This window comes from Ischnura elegans, chromosome 1 (assembly GCF_921293095.1).
Source record: "Ischnura elegans chromosome 1, ioIscEleg1.1, whole genome shotgun sequence".
NCBI lineage: Eukaryota > Metazoa > Arthropoda > Insecta > Odonata > Coenagrionidae > Ischnura > Ischnura elegans.
Genome location: NC_060246.1, coordinates 119700870 through 119719021, shown reverse-complemented (window position 1 = coordinate 119719021; position 18152 = coordinate 119700870). Strand labels below are relative to the sequence as shown.

At 38.5% G+C, this 18152-nt stretch overlaps 1 protein-coding gene across 1 annotated transcript in view; it reads right to left on the bottom strand.

Annotated features, from left to right (window-relative positions):
• Positions 1-12722, bottom strand: part of LOC124169008 (alkyldihydroxyacetonephosphate synthase) — a 31221-nt gene extending 18499 nt beyond the window's left edge. The window contains exons 1-5 of the mRNA XM_046547473.1: positions 12315-12722; positions 12063-12149; positions 11814-11950; positions 11548-11697; positions 8562-8713 (exon numbers count right to left, since the gene is read on the bottom strand). Of these exons, the coding sequence (XP_046403429.1) occupies positions 8562-8713; positions 11548-11697; positions 11814-11950; positions 12063-12149; positions 12315-12568 (780 nt within the window). The 5' untranslated portion in view covers positions 12569-12722. The remainder of the gene's footprint in view (positions 1-8561; positions 8714-11547; positions 11698-11813; positions 11951-12062; positions 12150-12314) is intronic.
• Between the last annotated feature and the right edge of the window lie 5430 nt (positions 12723-18152).

Sequence of the window (18152 nt, the reverse complement as noted above, 5' to 3'; positions counted from 1 at the left end):
GCTAACCAGACCTCTGAAGCCATGATGAATTCACACGGGAAAGAACATGTCTAGGTAGCCAATATGGTAACAGCACTTGATACAAATGACAAGCATTCTAGTTCATAAATCAATTGCGAATGCTAATTGAACATTAAACTAACAAAACGCTATTGAAATCTCTAAATTGTGACACTGTACATGACATGCTACTTCTAAGTAAAATATTTTTCCTCTTTTCAGCCATTTTTAACACCATTACTATTATACTATCGCATTATGGAAAAAAGATACTGTCTTTGAATGTACAATTCTTGTAGGTGTCCTCTAACTCCGAACTGCAAGCCTATCGAGTCAACTTCAGGGTAATAACGAGATGTACTCAAAGACATTTGTTTCATAGCTGTAGAAAATGAGCCTTTCCCTTAATAGCTACCCTTTTGCCAATGGGACTTTAATTAACCATAAGCATAAAAGTGAAATGTGAAGACTCTCTACCACTATCAATATGTTCAGCATTAATGCTCAATGACAACATGTTCCCTGCAAAATGCAACTCCCCAAATGTATAAAATATACATATATATGTTAATGGCACTTACAATGGTACTTTTTAGTGCACAACTTATACCCAGAAAATAGGTAAAAGATTCCAACACTATTGGCAGCACTACATTCAAGATCAAATAGGACAGTAAGATATTTTATTTTAAGCATAGGTGATTTCTTACGAAACTATATACATAGAAAAATACACCACACACAACACCTGCTTTATTACACAATATTTGACTCTGCCAAATCAAATTTGATAAACATTAACTCACTTTACAGGGGCAAACCACAGGCATGTTTGTGATTCCACAGCAGACACTGAGGTTATCAGAGACAAATACAACTTTTGGAGACCAATTTTACCAATCCCAATAAGTCTTCATTCTGAATGGCTTAAAGACTATTTCTAGTACTTTAAACCTCACCTTTACCACAATAATGATGTAGTTAATAAACATATTTTTGCACACCTCAATCACCATCAGTTATAACTTTCAGGATGCAGTCAATATATGGAAAATGCCCTTTTACCTAGAGTAATCTTCCAGATTTATTTGTTTTATGGTATATTTAACCTGAAAGATTGACCTTACCTTTTATTGTGAGACCACTTCTCAGGATAAGGATTAGTAAATGACTATAAAGTTGAGGGATACAGAAATACAGGCCAAAATCACTCAGGAGGGAGAAATATTTCTTATTATTGTCATAGACACAAAAGCAAAACATGATGTTTGCCCCAGTAAAGGGAAATTGAAAGCTACTATGTAATACAGTTTTGAAGAACCATTTCAAGTAGAAGGAATCATTTCAAGGAACAGAATGGAAAATTTAATGAAATTAGGGATAAAGATGAAAATATTATAAAAACAAAGAGAATGTGAAGAGATGGAAAGAATATTTTTTTTTTACTTTTACAATGGGAGCAAACTCAGCACAAAATTATTGAAGAGGAAAGTTAAGAGTATTACTTGGAAGCCAACTCCTTAAGATCGGAATTTGTCACAGCAATAGGAGACCTGCAAAATACAGTGCAACCTCGATAAAACAAGACCCCACGGTGCTCCAATAAACACTCGCTATAGCAAATTGTCGCTTTACCGGAGGTGGAGCAAATGATAGCCAATATACCTGTTGCGAACAGTTATACAGGAACAGGAGTGGTGCGGCGACAGATAAATTTATATCCGATAAACGCAAGCATATATCCAGATGAAAGGCGATGTGTTTTTGCATCAATAAATTTCCTTACTCAAACAACGACTAACTCTTCAAACAATTTATAAGTGCCGCACTGAATGAAAATCATGCAAAGCTTTGTTTTTCGATCATTATGCCAATGCACAACCGACGAACCCATTTTTCTAATTAATTAGTGCGTTTACGTAATCATTCCATTATTTTGGTATTTTCCACTGAAAATTCAAAAATTAACTTATAAAACTGTCTCGCGGTTATTTAATGCCTCAAATGTTTCCATTGGCACATGTTTATTGTTCCTGTACGTTAAGCGGCAGTTAAGTGAAATAACGTATTGCATTTGTTTCTGCAGTCAAAAACGGTGGAAGGTTGTATAACGTTCCTGCCTAGGAAGACTTTTTCTATCATATAATGTTATATCTTCATTATCTACAGTAAAAAGTTTGCTAAGCTTGAAAAATGATGTGATTAAAATTGCTGTTGTTAAAAAAGGTTCCTTTTTAAGTGTTACGCTCGCGACGTATTTGAAATAATACACCGAGTTTACCATGGCACTGCAATAAAAACGATTTGAATTAAAATTGGTAATATTAGAAAAGATATTAACGTGATATTATTTCACGAAAAAATGTAACACAGATACTATGCTGATATGTCACTTAAGTAAAACAAAAGCAAGATGCAAGAAACTGCGACGAATATAACCCACATGGGTAATATTTGCGGGCAATATTTCGTAATGGCGGAGGTCTCGCAATAGCCCGTATTTGCTTTCACAAGGTTCCACTGTAATAGAAGGATTTCCACCAGGAATAGATGATATTTCTGCAGAGCTAATAAAAAACTCAGAAGAGATTACTTCAAGTCAGCTCTACAAAACCATCTGCCAACTGTACTCAACAGTAGGCCGGCCCTTATTTTTCAGAATTGAGAAAAGTTATGTTTTCCTAGTCTCAAAATGATCCAAATGAGGTTCATATTCACGTGTTAAAATTTGGTTACTTTAAAATAACGGCAACCCGTGCCCCAAGGGCCCTAAGTACTGAGGACCCTCAATTGAGATATTTGGGGCCGAAAAAGTGCTATTTCCATGTAAAACGTAAAAGTAAAGCCCTTTAGGGTCGATTTTTTGTTTGTTTTGACCTATCTCTAAGCGTTTACGAGATATTGTCCGTCGTAATGCAATCCACCCCCAAGGGCGCTACCCCGCACCGCGGCGCCGCTGAGGTGCGGCCCGCACCACTTACTAGAGACTTCCCCTCCACCCCCTCCCCTCCCTCGGCACAGACTTTGCTCCTGCTGGCAATATTTGTATGCTAGTGGTACAGAATTGAAAAGTTCCTCTTGTGTCATGATTAATGTTTTTAAAGCATACAATGTCAATCTTAACCCTTCAACGCCGTCCTATGTACTGTGCACCGACCCCTTAAACCTTAGTTTGTTGCCACCATACGACCGCGCACAATTACCGCATGCTTTGTTCAAAACTGCTCTTTATGTACAAAATTTTATAAGTATTTGATACAATTGTGTTTGTGAATTATAAAGGAATGAAGGAAATGAGCAGGGCTTCCAGGGCCATAACAGTTGATAGAAATATTCTATGAAGAAGAAACGTGGCAGTCAGTTCACATTTGTAGATCAATGTGTAGAGATAGTTAGTTCTTATGTATAGTGCGCAAAGGATAGAATGTGCTAAGTTTTTTAAGGATATACGGAGAAAAGTGGTGAAAAAAACTAGTTTATCATGAACACACGTGGCGTTCATTTTAAGAATAGGCCAACAAGAAAAAGTATGAAATCAAGACTAAATTCACACATTGAAGTGGTGGGAAAAGAAAGTGAAGAAATACTTGGCTCAAAGTTACTTACAGTGAGAGAAGTGCTGTGTGTTTCTCTATAACCTAATGGGTTTGAAATGTATCAGACTTAGTGCGAGAAAAACAGTAAGAAATGCGTTTCATCCATGGAACAAAATGAGAATTCCTGTTATTACAGAAAATAAGGTGACTGAAATGTTAGAAACATTACACAATGAATGGATGAAGGTGCGACGACATAAAGAGAGAGTGGGAACTACCGTGGAGATTTAGAGAAGAGAATATTTCGTAACAAAACTTGGTGATTTGTTTGATATTGCAAGGGGCGGTGCCATTTAATTTGAACGCTCGCAGTTAATCTCTCAGATAAATGTGCGTGGGATGAAGAAGTAAAATTCTTATGCAGTCAAATAGGAGCACGAAATGCAGTTATTGGTGGAATAGATTTCAATATGCTCAAGAAAAAAGAAAAAGTTGTGATTTCCCGCTCCTTGTGCTGCATCTGCTCCCAACAGTGACTTTCAGATCCTAAAATTACGAAAGTGTTAGCCTGGACATAGCGAAAGGAGTACAAAAGAGGTTTTCAAACCACTTGTGGTACCTGAATAAGGAGTTCATAGGCCTGTCATTCTTTGACGGATCCTTTTCTGGGTGTGTAAAGGAAAATGTGGTACGCCATATGAGAACACGTGAGGGAAAATATGATCCACCAAAAATGGCATTCTATAAACGTATAGACCTGAAGACGGTATCTATATCAAATGTTGTCACTACTAATTTGAGAATGCTATTTAATGCATTGGAAATATGAACTGCATTCTTTGATGTGCCCAAGCAAGAATGGTATGAACATCCTGATTACAAGAACGATTTGCCAATTATTCGGGGCCTTCAAGCGGTAGATGATTGTGCAGAGAGAGGGGTGAAACTAATTCAAGATTTTAAGTCAGTCACGTAGAAGAAAGAGAGCTTTCAAAATTAATGACTAACAATAAATGTGAATTTTCATCGTAGCACAGCCCCTAAAGTGCGCAAATACACTTTAAATGCCAAATATGAAAGATTAGAAATACGAAAATGTATTTTGTTTTGGCTAATATGTACTGAAATTCATGGACAAGTGAAAATACGAGTAAATTGATCACTTTGATTGGAAGCATTGTCATGGCAATTAAATTCTTTTTAACGTAAGCACATTTCTTCAAAGACTACATCTTGCAATCAGGAGCAAAGTCTTTGCCGAGGGAGGGGAGGGGGTGGAGGGGAAGTCTCTAGTAAGTGGTGCTGGCCGTACCTCAGCGGCGCCGCGGTGCGGGGTAGCGCCCTTGGGGGTGGATTGCACTACGACGGACAATATCTCGTAAACGCTTAGAGATAGGTCAAAACAAACAAAAAATCGGCCCTAAAGGGCTTTACTTCTACGTTTTACATGGAAATAGCACTTTTTCGGCCCCAAAAATCTCAATTGAGGGTCCTCAGTACTTAGGGCCCTTGGGGCACGGGTTGCCGTTATTTTAAAGTAACCAAATTTTAACACGTGAATATGAACCTCATTTGGATCATTTTGAGACTAGGAAAACATAACTTTTCTCAATTCTGAAAAATAAGGGCCGGCCTACTCAACAGGATGTATACAAAGTGACTTCAAGAAGAACATCATCCCTTCTATTCCTAAAAAGAAGGTAGAGGAGTGTGAAGATTTTAGGAACATAAGCCTGATGAAATAAGATTCAAAAGATACTGACACAAATCATCTACAGACAAATAGAATGAAGAGAAGAGGAATTCTTGGATGAGGACCAATTTGAATTCAGGAAAAGCAAGGCTACAAGAGAAGCAATTTTGGCTCCTAGACTGCTCATAGAGAAGAGAATGGAGAACAAACATTCATAGCGTTTGTCGACATGGAGAAGGCCTATGATAACATGGAATGGAATTCACTGCTTAGAATTAGGAAAGAAATTGGAGAGTTCCACAATGATCAAAGAATTGTACACACTTGGCATTAAAACCAGGTAAAATCTAGACCCAACTGCGACAATAAGCAAGAAAAGGGAAAGGAATAAGACAAGGGTATGCACAGCACCCCATAATTTTAAATGTTATTACGAAGAAAGTCATCGATAAAATCATAGAAAAGGTGTCAAGGGACAATATCCTTGGAGAAAAAATTATCATGCTGCGATATGCTGACAACACAGCATTCATAGCCGAAGCAGAAAATATTTGAAGATGACAGATAAATATGGAAAAAACAACAGCAGAATATCAGCTGAATAAAAAAAATTAGAAAACTGGGATATTAACAAACAATAAACTAAGATTACAAAAGTTTGAATAGGTGACAGATTTTTGCTACCAAGGAAGCCAGTTAACCAATGCAAGACAATGCAAAGCAATGGAAGACAAAAGAAAGAAATAGTCAGCAGAATAGCACAGGCAAAGAAGGCATTCGAAAAAAGGAAGAATCCCATTATAGCTGAGAATAAAAATATTGAAGTAAGGAAACAATTCATCAGATTGCGACACCTGGAGCAGGTTTCTGTATGGGAGCGAGGATTAGACATTAACAGCAGAAGAGAGTCAAAATGTGTGCTACGAAGACTACCAAAGAGAAGAAGATGAATAGATTGAACAAGTAATGAAGAAGTGCTAAGAAGAGTGGGAGGAAAGAGAAATTCTGGAAAATCATTTCCATCATTGTGAATCATATTTTATTTTTATTTAATGTATTGAACCGGATGATACCAGATCCGTGATTATATTGCTACCAATCGCGCGAGCAGTCACTGAAGCACCAATAATTATACTACTAAATTACATTTGAAAATTGTATAAAAATATGCAATTTATAGCAGATGCTTTTCCTGCGTGAAATAGCATTAATTAAGAGTGAAAGCAGTAATGAAGATAAACATGGGAATTGTCAGGACTTAATCCAGTGGATATATTAAGCATCCAATATTGCAAGAGATTTTCCAAGGACTACGAGCTCTCGTTGACCCAAGCTTCCACAGTAAATTCCTGAACAAGCCAGATGTCTTTTGCGTAGACAGTTAACAAATGAAAACACACAAAAAATTCACTCAAAATCACATTGTTTCATTCATATTTAAATATGTATATGAATGTGGTTATGTTTGTTCTTCACAGGTTAAAACTCTTCTTCTTCATATGTTTCAAATTAGGGATTTGAATCCTAATTGGTCCATTTGCAAGTTGAGAAGCATAATTACAACTCTCTAGACAGAGGGAATTCGGCCATCAAGATATTTAATGCAATTACAAGAGAATGTTACCTTCCAAGACTTTGAACATGTTTCAGGATTGAAAGAGGTCCCTAGCAGATGAAAATTTCTCAGTGTCCATAAAAAATAATGCAGTGAGGTTGTGAGACATTTTTTGTTAACCTTTGTGGATATAAGCAAGCTCATTCCTCAGCTCGTTCAGAAAATTGAAAAGAATTCCACTGTAATTAAAATAAATGTATATGCAACTCTAATTTTCAAAATATACTGTGGATGCCCACTTTATGATAGGGTCAACTTACAAAGGATTCGACAGCAGATTCTTATCTTAGCTGATTTAGCAGACACTTTCTCTAATTCCAAACTTTGCCAATATTAAATACACCAAAGGATGAAGTTCGCCATGAAAAAATATTTGACTTATTTTTTCATGGCGAACTTCATCCTTTGGTGTATTTAACCTTGCACCCGTGCGCGTGACTGCGTACAAAGTCACTTGTTCCTTCAGTGCTTTGCCAATATTGTTTCCACTCTCAATGTATCAACACATAAATAATTTTACATATTATCCGTTAAATAAATGTGTTTTTATAACATAAATTGCAATTTTTTATAGCTATAATACACGATATTTCATATGCATTGGCTCAGTCACATTCACAGATTCCTTGTCAGGATATAATGCTGATCCAATACATATAAGATAAAGTAGGCTTTAAGATCAGTCTACTGATATGGATGAATACCATAAAGTGTGGGTCTATCGTACACTACTATTTCCACTATAAAAATATAGTATTCAAGACTTCCTAGACATAGCATGCAATTTCACCTGTTAGAGAGTTTTTCCACATACAGTACAAAAAAATTTGAATGTAATGTAAGCATATACACCACACCACTCACTGCTAAAACACTTATAAGTACTACTTTGCCCTACAATGAGAGAAAACTAGGTCCCTGTAAACAAATAGACTATTTAATTAAATAGATATGAATTCAAAATACTCATTTGCAGTTACCTAATAAGGAGCCAGAGAGGTATAATATGTCTCACTGCTAACGATTAATTGGATCTAACAATGTACAATAAATGAATGCACAACAACATCTGAGTCAAAGATGACATTTTTTGGCAAAATTTTGACTAATTTCCAAATATTAAGACTCACCTAGCATTGAATAGGACAAAAAACTGTTTAACCACTGAATTGGATAAATGTAGGTTAATTATTGGTTTGGAAATACACAAACCAATGCAAATGGAGTCATCCTATATTCAGACAGGGCTGGTTATAGAAATTTTTCTAGTGTAAGCGCCCAAAAATTTCCCTCCCTCCTCCCCATCCTCAGAAATAATTCGAAAGTTAATAGGGATTCTTTCTAGATACATTCTAAAATAAATACAAATACTTTAGGAATAAGAGTCGAGACTTAAATATCAGCGTCAATGTATAACATGCTCTTAGGTTGAATGAGATACTTTTAGAGCTTAAAAACCTATAATGCATAAAAATTCAGAGTAAAAACTTTAAATAAATTAACAAATAGAACACTAGTCAGCTTTCAAGATCGATTAGTACTGGATATTGGACTGAGCACTCGGACACCCTCTTTCGCTTGGTGCCCTGTGCAGCTGTGCACTTTTCTTACTACTTAAATCAGCTCTGTATTCAGAGTCATCTTAAATTCTAGTAACATAAAGAGACATCAATCTGTGTTACATGCTAGAGGCCACATTGTACGCAGCACTACCAACCATTTGAGAAGTATCAAGAGAGACAATGGTGCGACTCTCATTCTCAGGACATGATACTGCTCCAGTAACACTGGTACCACCACCAAAAGGTATCACCACCACGTTGAAACGACTGGCCAGTTCAACCACCTTCACCACATCCCCATGAGAAACTGTTAGTAGCAATAAAGAGAGACAAGATAATTTTCACTATTTACAGTGAAAGACAAAAAGGACAGAATTCAAGACCTGTAAAGGAAGCTGTATCACTATCAGTTCATGGGTCACTCATATTACCAACAAGAATATCACACTAATACGATCATATGTATCACTAAATGAGCTCTCCTAGATATGGATTTGTCACAGAGATGACAAAAGATATTAACAAAAAATATTATATACATTCCCTATTTTAATGATTTCTAGACAACTAACCATCAGGTCACACTACATTCTGCTGAGAGATTATATTTGTAACATTATTTTCATGAGTCTATCAATATGTTTCAATTTATATTGTAAATAGTTCATCCTAAATCATGTCACTGAGATTAGCTCAATTATTTGTTTTAACAATATGCATGAGAAATCAAAACCAATAACTTCAAACATAAAAATATTTCATGACTAATCACACTGCAATTATCAATGATTCAAAAGAGGAAGAAATGGGAAAATCTTTTGCAATGCTTTCCCTTCATGTAAGGATGGGATACAGAGAGAGGTTAATAAATTGGCATCACTTCATCAGGTAAAGTTCCTTAAATAGAACTTTCATTCTGAATGAAATGATAAGTTAAAATATTAAGGACATTCATTGGCTACCTAAGCAGTTAACCTTTCACTGTAAGTCACTGTTTATTCTTAATACCGTGACACTGGACAAGGCTTCCCACACTAAATGTCATCAGGGAAGTTTCCCTTAGCTCTCTTTAATTAAGTTAACTAGCTAAATTCTGCACACCCAATAACACAATAATGACTAAGATCTGCTATCTGTCCAGTCTTTGTTGGCAATAAGAGAAAGGGTTGAGGTTACTTACCTCAAAGGCTTACTTAAAAGAAAGGCTACATGAAGACAGGGAGATATATATATTTAAATAAATAAAAGATCGCAGCACTTCCACCAATTGAAGCCTGAATATGTTGAACTTACAGGGGGATATTTCTATGCACCAGGGGCCCTAGTAAAGGACATAATGGAGTGGGAAAACCAGCATCCTTAGGGAAATCTCAGATAATGGTAAACAGGTTGAATGCAGAAATGGGTACTTTTGGGTAAGGGACTATGTCACAAAGGTGCGCCTAGTGCCCAGCCTAGAATATATGGATTTTACCCAGAACCCAAAATCTTTCTTATGGTCTAACCTCATTCACAGTCTGTTATTTTTTCAATGATTCACACAATATATTACCGAGTCAGGCAAGAGCTACAAAGCTTATGCTTTCTCTTTAGCACACAGGACTAGCTACATCTTCAGTGGAAGGTGATCATGGGTGACTTTCCCCACATGGCATGGGAAAGGGAACCCTCCCTTAGTGGCTCGTGGGTGATCATAATTGAGGATCTGGTCAATTGTGAAATGAATATTGATCCAGATCTTGAGGAAGAAGAAGGGGTGGGGAAGGAAGCTACCAGAGGCTCTCTGGAGAGGTTTATGGCAAATGATGATGGTAGCTAGCTGTCCAATAAATGAAAATTTTAACTTGTTTGCGATGAGAATATTTTGAAAAATAATGGATTACTTTTGACAATTCTTGAAATATAATTGCAGCTAAACAATGCTCTTCCTCCTATAAGCTCAGCACCATTGTAAATCATGGAATGTAAGAATTGTCCCTTGGCCTGTGTTCCACATTTCTTTTCTCCACTGTGAAAGACGAAGCACATCAGTCGGACAACCCACATTACCATGATCGTGAGGGCATTTCAAATTATTTAATATGACATATCTAATGGTTATGATATTATGGCTTTTAAATGTATTCTGACATGTCATACCCAGCAATACATACAGAAATGTCATCCGCAGTGGAAATGATGGCTACAGAATACTTAGTAACTCAACCCCGTGAGGAATTCATGTTCACTTGGAGGCCAAGACTCTTGCATAGTCCATCATAACAATCACTTTGCTGATCAAAGTCCCTTTCGTCCTTGATGAGCTACTTACTCCTTTCTGACCATGCCGAAGAAAAGTCGCTCCCTCCCAACTCAAACCCTACGAGGGTTTATCATTCTACAACATGGAGGCGTGGTGGTCAGCAGCATTGCAAATTGAGTCAATTTTAACTTTAGAGAGAAAAATTTTTGCATCCAAGACATATTAATATTAAGCAAACCTAAGGTCTGCATGAAAAAATATGGATAACTGTACAATACTAATATTGAGTGTGGAACCACATGATCATGAAACTTTGCTTATGATTTTTATGAGCCATTTCTACCAGGATTCCTATCACATCCATCTAAATTTCAAGACACATAGTTTTGCTACTGATACGGAGGACTCATTCAGGCCAGAAGCCAGGGTCATCTTTTTGCATAAATTCAAAATAAAACCCAAAAGAAATGGATAATCAAAGAAGGCTCCACTAGGAGCTTAGCATATCCTCTTTAAGATATCGTTAATTTGCTTTCCCACACTCCATAAATAACTACCCATTAAGTATAAATATAAACGCTTTCATAAACTATGACTCCATCAAGGCAGGACAAATATCTCCAAAGAAATTTCACAAGTGAACATTAACGTGCAAATTAAACCATGCAATATACTATGCAACAAATGATCACAAACAATGCAAAATAAGCACCATGAAAAGATCATTTCACAATTATAATACAAAAACCTACAGGAACGCTGACTAAAAAGGAAAATCGTCAGAAATACCCAAAAGCATGTACTACCTTTGAACAATGACTATATCTTCACGAAATGTTTAAAAATAAACGCAATATTTAGAAATAGGCAATAAATACGAAAGCTTTTGAAGCACGAACCTGGCCACACCACTATGTCAACAATACGGGCAAACTGGCTTTGCCGAAGAACAAATATGTCATGGAGTGTGTGCCCATGAGATCTCACAAGCCTGTCGACGCCTTCTACGGAATAGGTTATCTCAGTCTTTTTAATGGCGTTCAGAAAATCTGTAAAAATGAATGATAAGAAATTATATGCGGCATTACATTTATTTAACTCGTAAAATTGATACGAAGGGTGCAACCCCTAGTTCTCTGAGGTTCTCAGAACTTTAAGGATATACCTTTATTAAGAATGGGTGGTGGGAAATCTTCAGCCTTCGGCAGAGACTGAGGAGGGTTTCGTTGATTAAGATCAGCATTAAAAACGTCTTTCACCCACTGGGTGAAATACGGCAACGTCAATTTTCCAATGGGATACCTGAGAATAAATTTATCAATGCTACAGCCACTTCACTCCAAAATAACAAACTTGGACATAAAGAATATAAAAGGAAAGCAGTAAGGCAGGGTTCCAAATCCCAATGGCTCACCTACTGCCGGTAAACTCAATGACACCGTCTTTTACGACGAATTGCGAATCCCGATATCCCCAGCCATTCCATTTTAACACATCTTGTCTAAAGAAATAAAATCATCAGTATATCATAAAAGTTACACATTCTCTTCGTAATGTAAGCACAAAAGATAGATAAGATTATACATGCGCCCACACTGTACCGGCAATGGATTAAGGCACGCATTGCATACTCATTTTCAATCAAAGAAATGTTCTATTCACTTACCTACTCTTTGGTATAACACTATTCACAGGTTTACTTTTCGCAGGCACAAAATAACAATCACCGTTTTCTACCCTACTATTCTCCTCGGTCACGTTAGCCTTATCAGAATCTGTACGAGGACTACCACTAGAAGAACACAATTTTTTATCGAGAGAATACTTTGGAATGCCAGATGAAAAGCTAGACGGCGGGTGGTTGTTTCTACTTGCAGAAATATGCCGCGCAATCACACGAAGTCTGTCTTCAGCTGCCATATCGAAATGTCTAAATAACCCACCTAAACCAAACAAAACAAGCCACCGCTAAATTCACTGAAGCACTCCCACAATCCCAGGCATACCAACAATATGGCTACCCGTATACTTTGTTGAAAAAGGTTGTCCAACCTGACATGTATCGCCGGTCACAAAGGGATGGCGCTGGTCCATTTTGGTTCAAAATTACCATGGAATAATTCAACTGATTGTGATTCAGTCGCTATTGCAGCAGTTTCGTTCCTTGGTGACTCGCAAATAATAAAATTAAGATGAATTTTTTTCATAGTGTAAGATCGGTTCTTCACAGTGCCGAAATGAAAAATACCAGCACCAATGCAAATTATTCTGCCCATTCTAAATACGTGAACTCATGTTCTCTAAATATAGCCCCATTCCCTATGGAACACACATGTCCCGCTACAAAGGTTAACGAGCAGTGGGAGTGCCTTCCTCTGGGCAGGGGCGCAGCTAGGAATTAAGGCTAGGGGGGGTTTTACGCGCAACCACAGAGTATACTCTGTGGCGCAACTAGTACTGAGGTGTCTGGGGGTATGGTATACGCGCCAGGGTAACCGGGAGGTGCGGGGGCCCACCCCAGAAAATTTTTAGGATAAATAGTGAGTTTTACGGCTTTCTGAGGGATATTTTACAAATCCGTTCACTAATCTATAGCTAATATTAATGCAATTAAGTAAAATGGATTCAACTTAAAAATTTCTCTGAGCTCTGGGGAGGGGGGTTTTAATTATCCCCCAAAACCCCCCCTCGCTGCGCCACTGCCTCTGGGTGTGGCTCAAGATTCGGCACCTTGCGAACGTTCCAAAAGTGTGATTACTCCAAAAGGGGTTAGGTACTCCTGCCACGCAGTTGATTCCTTTTTTCAAGTCTCCATTGCAACATTTTAACCCCTATACTCTTACCATATTTTCGCTAATAAGGCGTACCAAGCCAGATGCACTGCTGGGTCCTTCACCCTCCCTATATGGATGATCCAATACTAATCCTGGCCAGAGTGGAAATTAGGAATATTCTTTGCGAGTGGGGGAATGGGGAGGCCTGGGGGGCGAACCCCCCCTCAGGCAATAGGGGAACGGGACATTTTTGAAAAAAGACATGCATGGAAATACATTTTACATCATTGTGGCCTTAAAATTTGAGTTTCATTCGTAATGCCGGAAATCATCACAACAGGGAGAACATTATAGTATACCATAAAATTCTCTGAGGCTTTGGAGGGAGATCTAACCCACTCATCCCCCCCCCCACCCATAGTTACGCCCATCCTAGCAATGTCCTGTTGCAATATTGCCAATTGCAAAATCTTAAAGAATTTGCAGCTATCCAGAGTGTGTATTTAACATTTCCCATATTACTGAGTGGAAAAATCATCATCCTTGACTTGGACTCAAATACGGAAAGGAAATTGGGATTTCATTCCCTTGCATAGGTTGCAACAGTTCTCGTGGTGGAAGCATGACTAACAAAATTTGTCCTCTCTGTGAGTCATGCACTTACACTCTAGAGAGATATTTCATAGCAGCTGATGGATGAAAATATGAATTGACTTTCACCAAACCACAGATGTGGTAAATAGTCCAACATTGAATGAATGGTTTTCTGGGTGAGTATGTACCGCCATGGCATGCACAAAAATCAGAAGACATGGAAAATATATTAAGCACTACTGCCATGCATTTGGAAGATACATGTACAAGTCCAAGTCAGGTTTAAAAACTTCCTCTCTTGAATATGGGTACCTAAAAAGCACAACAATTGACCACCATCACCTTCCTTTAGCTTTCACTCGCTTCAGTGATAGATCTAAACAATTTGGAAGTAGGGAGTAACCTCAGGAATTAAAGTGTGTGTTTGGGCTGTGGGAATGTTGAGTAGGGTCCAACGGCACCGATCCCTCTGCAGCTGACAAGAGGGTTTCTTGCCTTTTACGCCATGCCCATAACAAAAGAACCAAAGCACTCTTATCCCTTGGCCAGGGCGCAGTGATCCATAATCAGAGGTCTCAGTCGGTGATACTGCATACACAAGGGCATTCGTATTACATATGTGAAACAGCAGGAGTCTTGTTCTCGCTACAAGAGCATATGATGGTGCAGTGTAGCATGTCTCGTCTGTCACTGAGCACACATCTAACAAATTTTCAATCTCAAAGTGTGGCACATTTTTATTTATATTCTCATCACTAGAGAACCAGCACATCATCATTTTTCTTACATAAAGGACCGTGTGCAAAAACAGAGCAAGGATGAACCAGCAGTACAGTACCCAAGAGCACATGAAGGACGACCAAGGAAACATTACACCCTTCAATGAGACCTGTGGAGGGGATGAAATACCCCCTGCAGAACATCAATATATTCAGCCCCAGCATCGTAAGAGTCCTTCTAACTCCTCCAGTGAATGAAACCAAGGTATTATAGCTAGGTATTGGGATGCATACCCACACATTAAATCCACTTGTAGTATCTACTTGTAGTATCCAATTTTCCGTGATAGGTGCTGGAATGCTCCGGCCAAAATTAAGCACTGGTGTAAGCATTATGTCCATCTCAAAAAAAAAAAAAAAAAAAAAACTGCACCTAGTCCCAGTCGACTCTTTATCTTTCAGTTTAATTTCTACTAGATTTAGCAAAACAATATAATGAAAGAAATACATGACTGCAATTGCAATTCAGGATGAAAGCGGTATTCTAAATACTGTAAACTGGAGTTACATTTCCTACCTTGGGGTGACTTTGTCCCATGGTTCTTAGAGTACAGTCTAAGAACCTTGACTTTGTCCTACCAGTTGTAAAAAGATAAATATGACTTTGTCTCCATAATGAGGCAACTAAATATTTGAGCTAAAGTCCTCTATTTTCTGAACAGTTGCCTACAAGTTAAAGGCACAGAGAATATTTTAAAAATTGGAGAGCAGATAAAAAAATAACTTATCAAATTGAGAGTATTTTTATCTCAAGGGCAGAGATAGAGCAAGGAGGGAGGTACTACCAGGACCCAATAGCAGATGGAGCACCAAGGCAATGTGATACTCCTCAAAAAAAAAAAAACTGAGGGGGAGTGGGGGGTGAAACAACTAAATCTCAACTTCAAGACATGTAAAGTTGATGGTTTGAGGCGTTACTGAGTGGAACTTGCTCATGATGAATAATAAATTTAAACTTTGTTTTTCCACAGAATATATTTATAATTACACGACCATGGTTTCGATGCTCCGCACCATTCTCAAGCGACAAGTACAGTGGTTCAACATCCTTAAATACCTTACATATAGCCAGAGCGAGTGGGGTGGTGACTGTAGACTTGGGGGGGGGGGGGTTAGGAGGGTGGAAGGGGAGGGGATGGGTCTTCCCCTGGTCGTAAAACCAAGGGGGAGTGGGAGGATGGGGAGGTAGGTGGAGCTGATGCATGCAAGCTGACTAACTGTAGTGAAAGGTGGGCAAAAGAGGGAGAGGTAGGGGAGAGCGGGAAGAATACAAAAGGCCATTAGCAGAATGCAAATTTTCCCAAGTAGCATCAGCGGAGGTGAGGGTGACTGTTGAAGGAGAGGGGAAGGGAAACCCGTAATGTGTGAGGTATGGGGTTAATGGAGGAGGGAGAGGTTGAGGAGAGGAGAGCGGGAAACATAGAGGAGGTCATTAACAATATCACAATTTGATTTCACAGATTTTAAAATTTCCACTTGTTCAAGAGTGTCCAGCCTAGGGCCTTTAGCTTCACGATGCAAAATTTCTAAAGAAAAATCACTGTTGTGGCCTGTGTCTAGCAAGTGTTTTGCAAAGTTAGAGTTTGTATTATTATGCTTAAAACAGGCTAAGTGCTCTTTCAGTCTTTCCTTGAATTTACGGCCAGTTTGTCCAATATACACAGCGGAACATTCACACTTAAGTCTGTAAACACCACTCTTTTCCAATTCTGGGATCACATCCTTGGATCTGGAGAAAAAACTCCTTAAATTGTAGTTGTTATAAAACGCAGGTCTGATGTCGTTCCTTGGCAGACTTGGTGGTAAGGAGGGACAAATTTCCTAAGTAAAGTTTAAAATTTTTTAATCATCATGAGTAAGTTCCACTCAGTAACGCCTCAAACCATCAACTTTATTAAGTGCGCCTGTTATGCAACTAAGGCAAGCCTGTTCAGAAGGTTATCTATCAAATACCGGATTGCGTCGCTCAACATCTACTTCAACAGTCAGTGCATCTTCTACAGAGTCTTCCCGAAGTACATCAACCTGAAATGGAAAGTCTTGGTCTTCTGCCGGGAAATACGCAGTGGAGATCGGCAAACGAGCGTGGCTGAAACAGGAACTTCATGAATGGTATGTCAAAAGAGATGCATCTCCCACTATCTACTACTTCTCTATACCGAATTGACGTACGGACTTCAATGGGCTGAATGGCTCAGTTTTGACGACAGGGTCCGCCAAAAGGGCAGTGAAATAGCTTTTTCAAAGAAAGCCACCATCTCGCGGAAACTAAAATCCCTTGTGGAGTCGAAGTGTAACGTGCCGAGACCTGTAATAGATACATTTAAGGACCTTCCCCACTCTTTTGGTGAAAGACTGGTGAATTTGTCAGAGCACTCCTTTAAACCGGAAGAAGTCAGTTTATTAGAAAAAGGTTTAAAATACGTCCCCAATATCCCGATTTCAATCAAGAACGTCATCAACCTGGCAGTGGATTGTGAAGTAGCTCTCAGTAAAGCAGATGCAGGGGACAAGCAACTGGTGGCCAGAGAGATATAAAAATTTCTGTCATCCCATGTGCATTCTAAGAGGCGTTCATGGCCCGATCTTCCAGTTCTCAAGTCCATCAGACATACTATTTATTAATACAGAGGAACTTATCATCCAAAATGCTGATAAAGGAAACGCAGTGGTGATTTTGAAAAAGGAAGACTATAATGCGAAATGCAAACAGTTCTTAAGAGTTAACGGAATCTCAGAGCTTGAGAAAGATCCCAATGCCAATTTTCAAAAGGATATAAAAACAGTGATAAAAACCTGCCCCACTCTGTTCTCACTTTATGATTCAAAAAAGTTAGTGCAAATGAATCTGTCGGCTCCGCGGTTCTTCAGCCTCCCAAAAGTGCACAAAGCAGGAATCCCGATTAGACCAGTTGTCTCTAATGTGTCAGCCCCCAATCATCTCCTTGCCAAAAGACTCAACCAAGTGTACAGAATTCTCCCCAAAATATAGTGTCATCAACTCAACCGACTTAGCAAATTGACTATCCGGACTTGTGCTCCCTCCAAAGTGCATTCTTGTGTCGTTTGACGTAACCAACTTGTTCCCTAGTGTGCCCACCAAAAGAGCTGTCCAGCTAGCGGAGGAGATTCTCTTAAAGAAATGTGTCGCCGCACCATTAGTGCTCGATCTGTCTTCCGCTCTTAAAACATGTGCCTCGCAGAACTATTTCAAATTCAGTGAAAAAAAATATTCCTCCAACCAGAAGGGTAGCTATGGGCTCACCCTTATCCCCATTGCTTGCGGACATTTATATGGACAATCTAGAAAAAGATCTTTTCTCTTCTATGAACCCCTCATTAAAAAATGTCTATGCT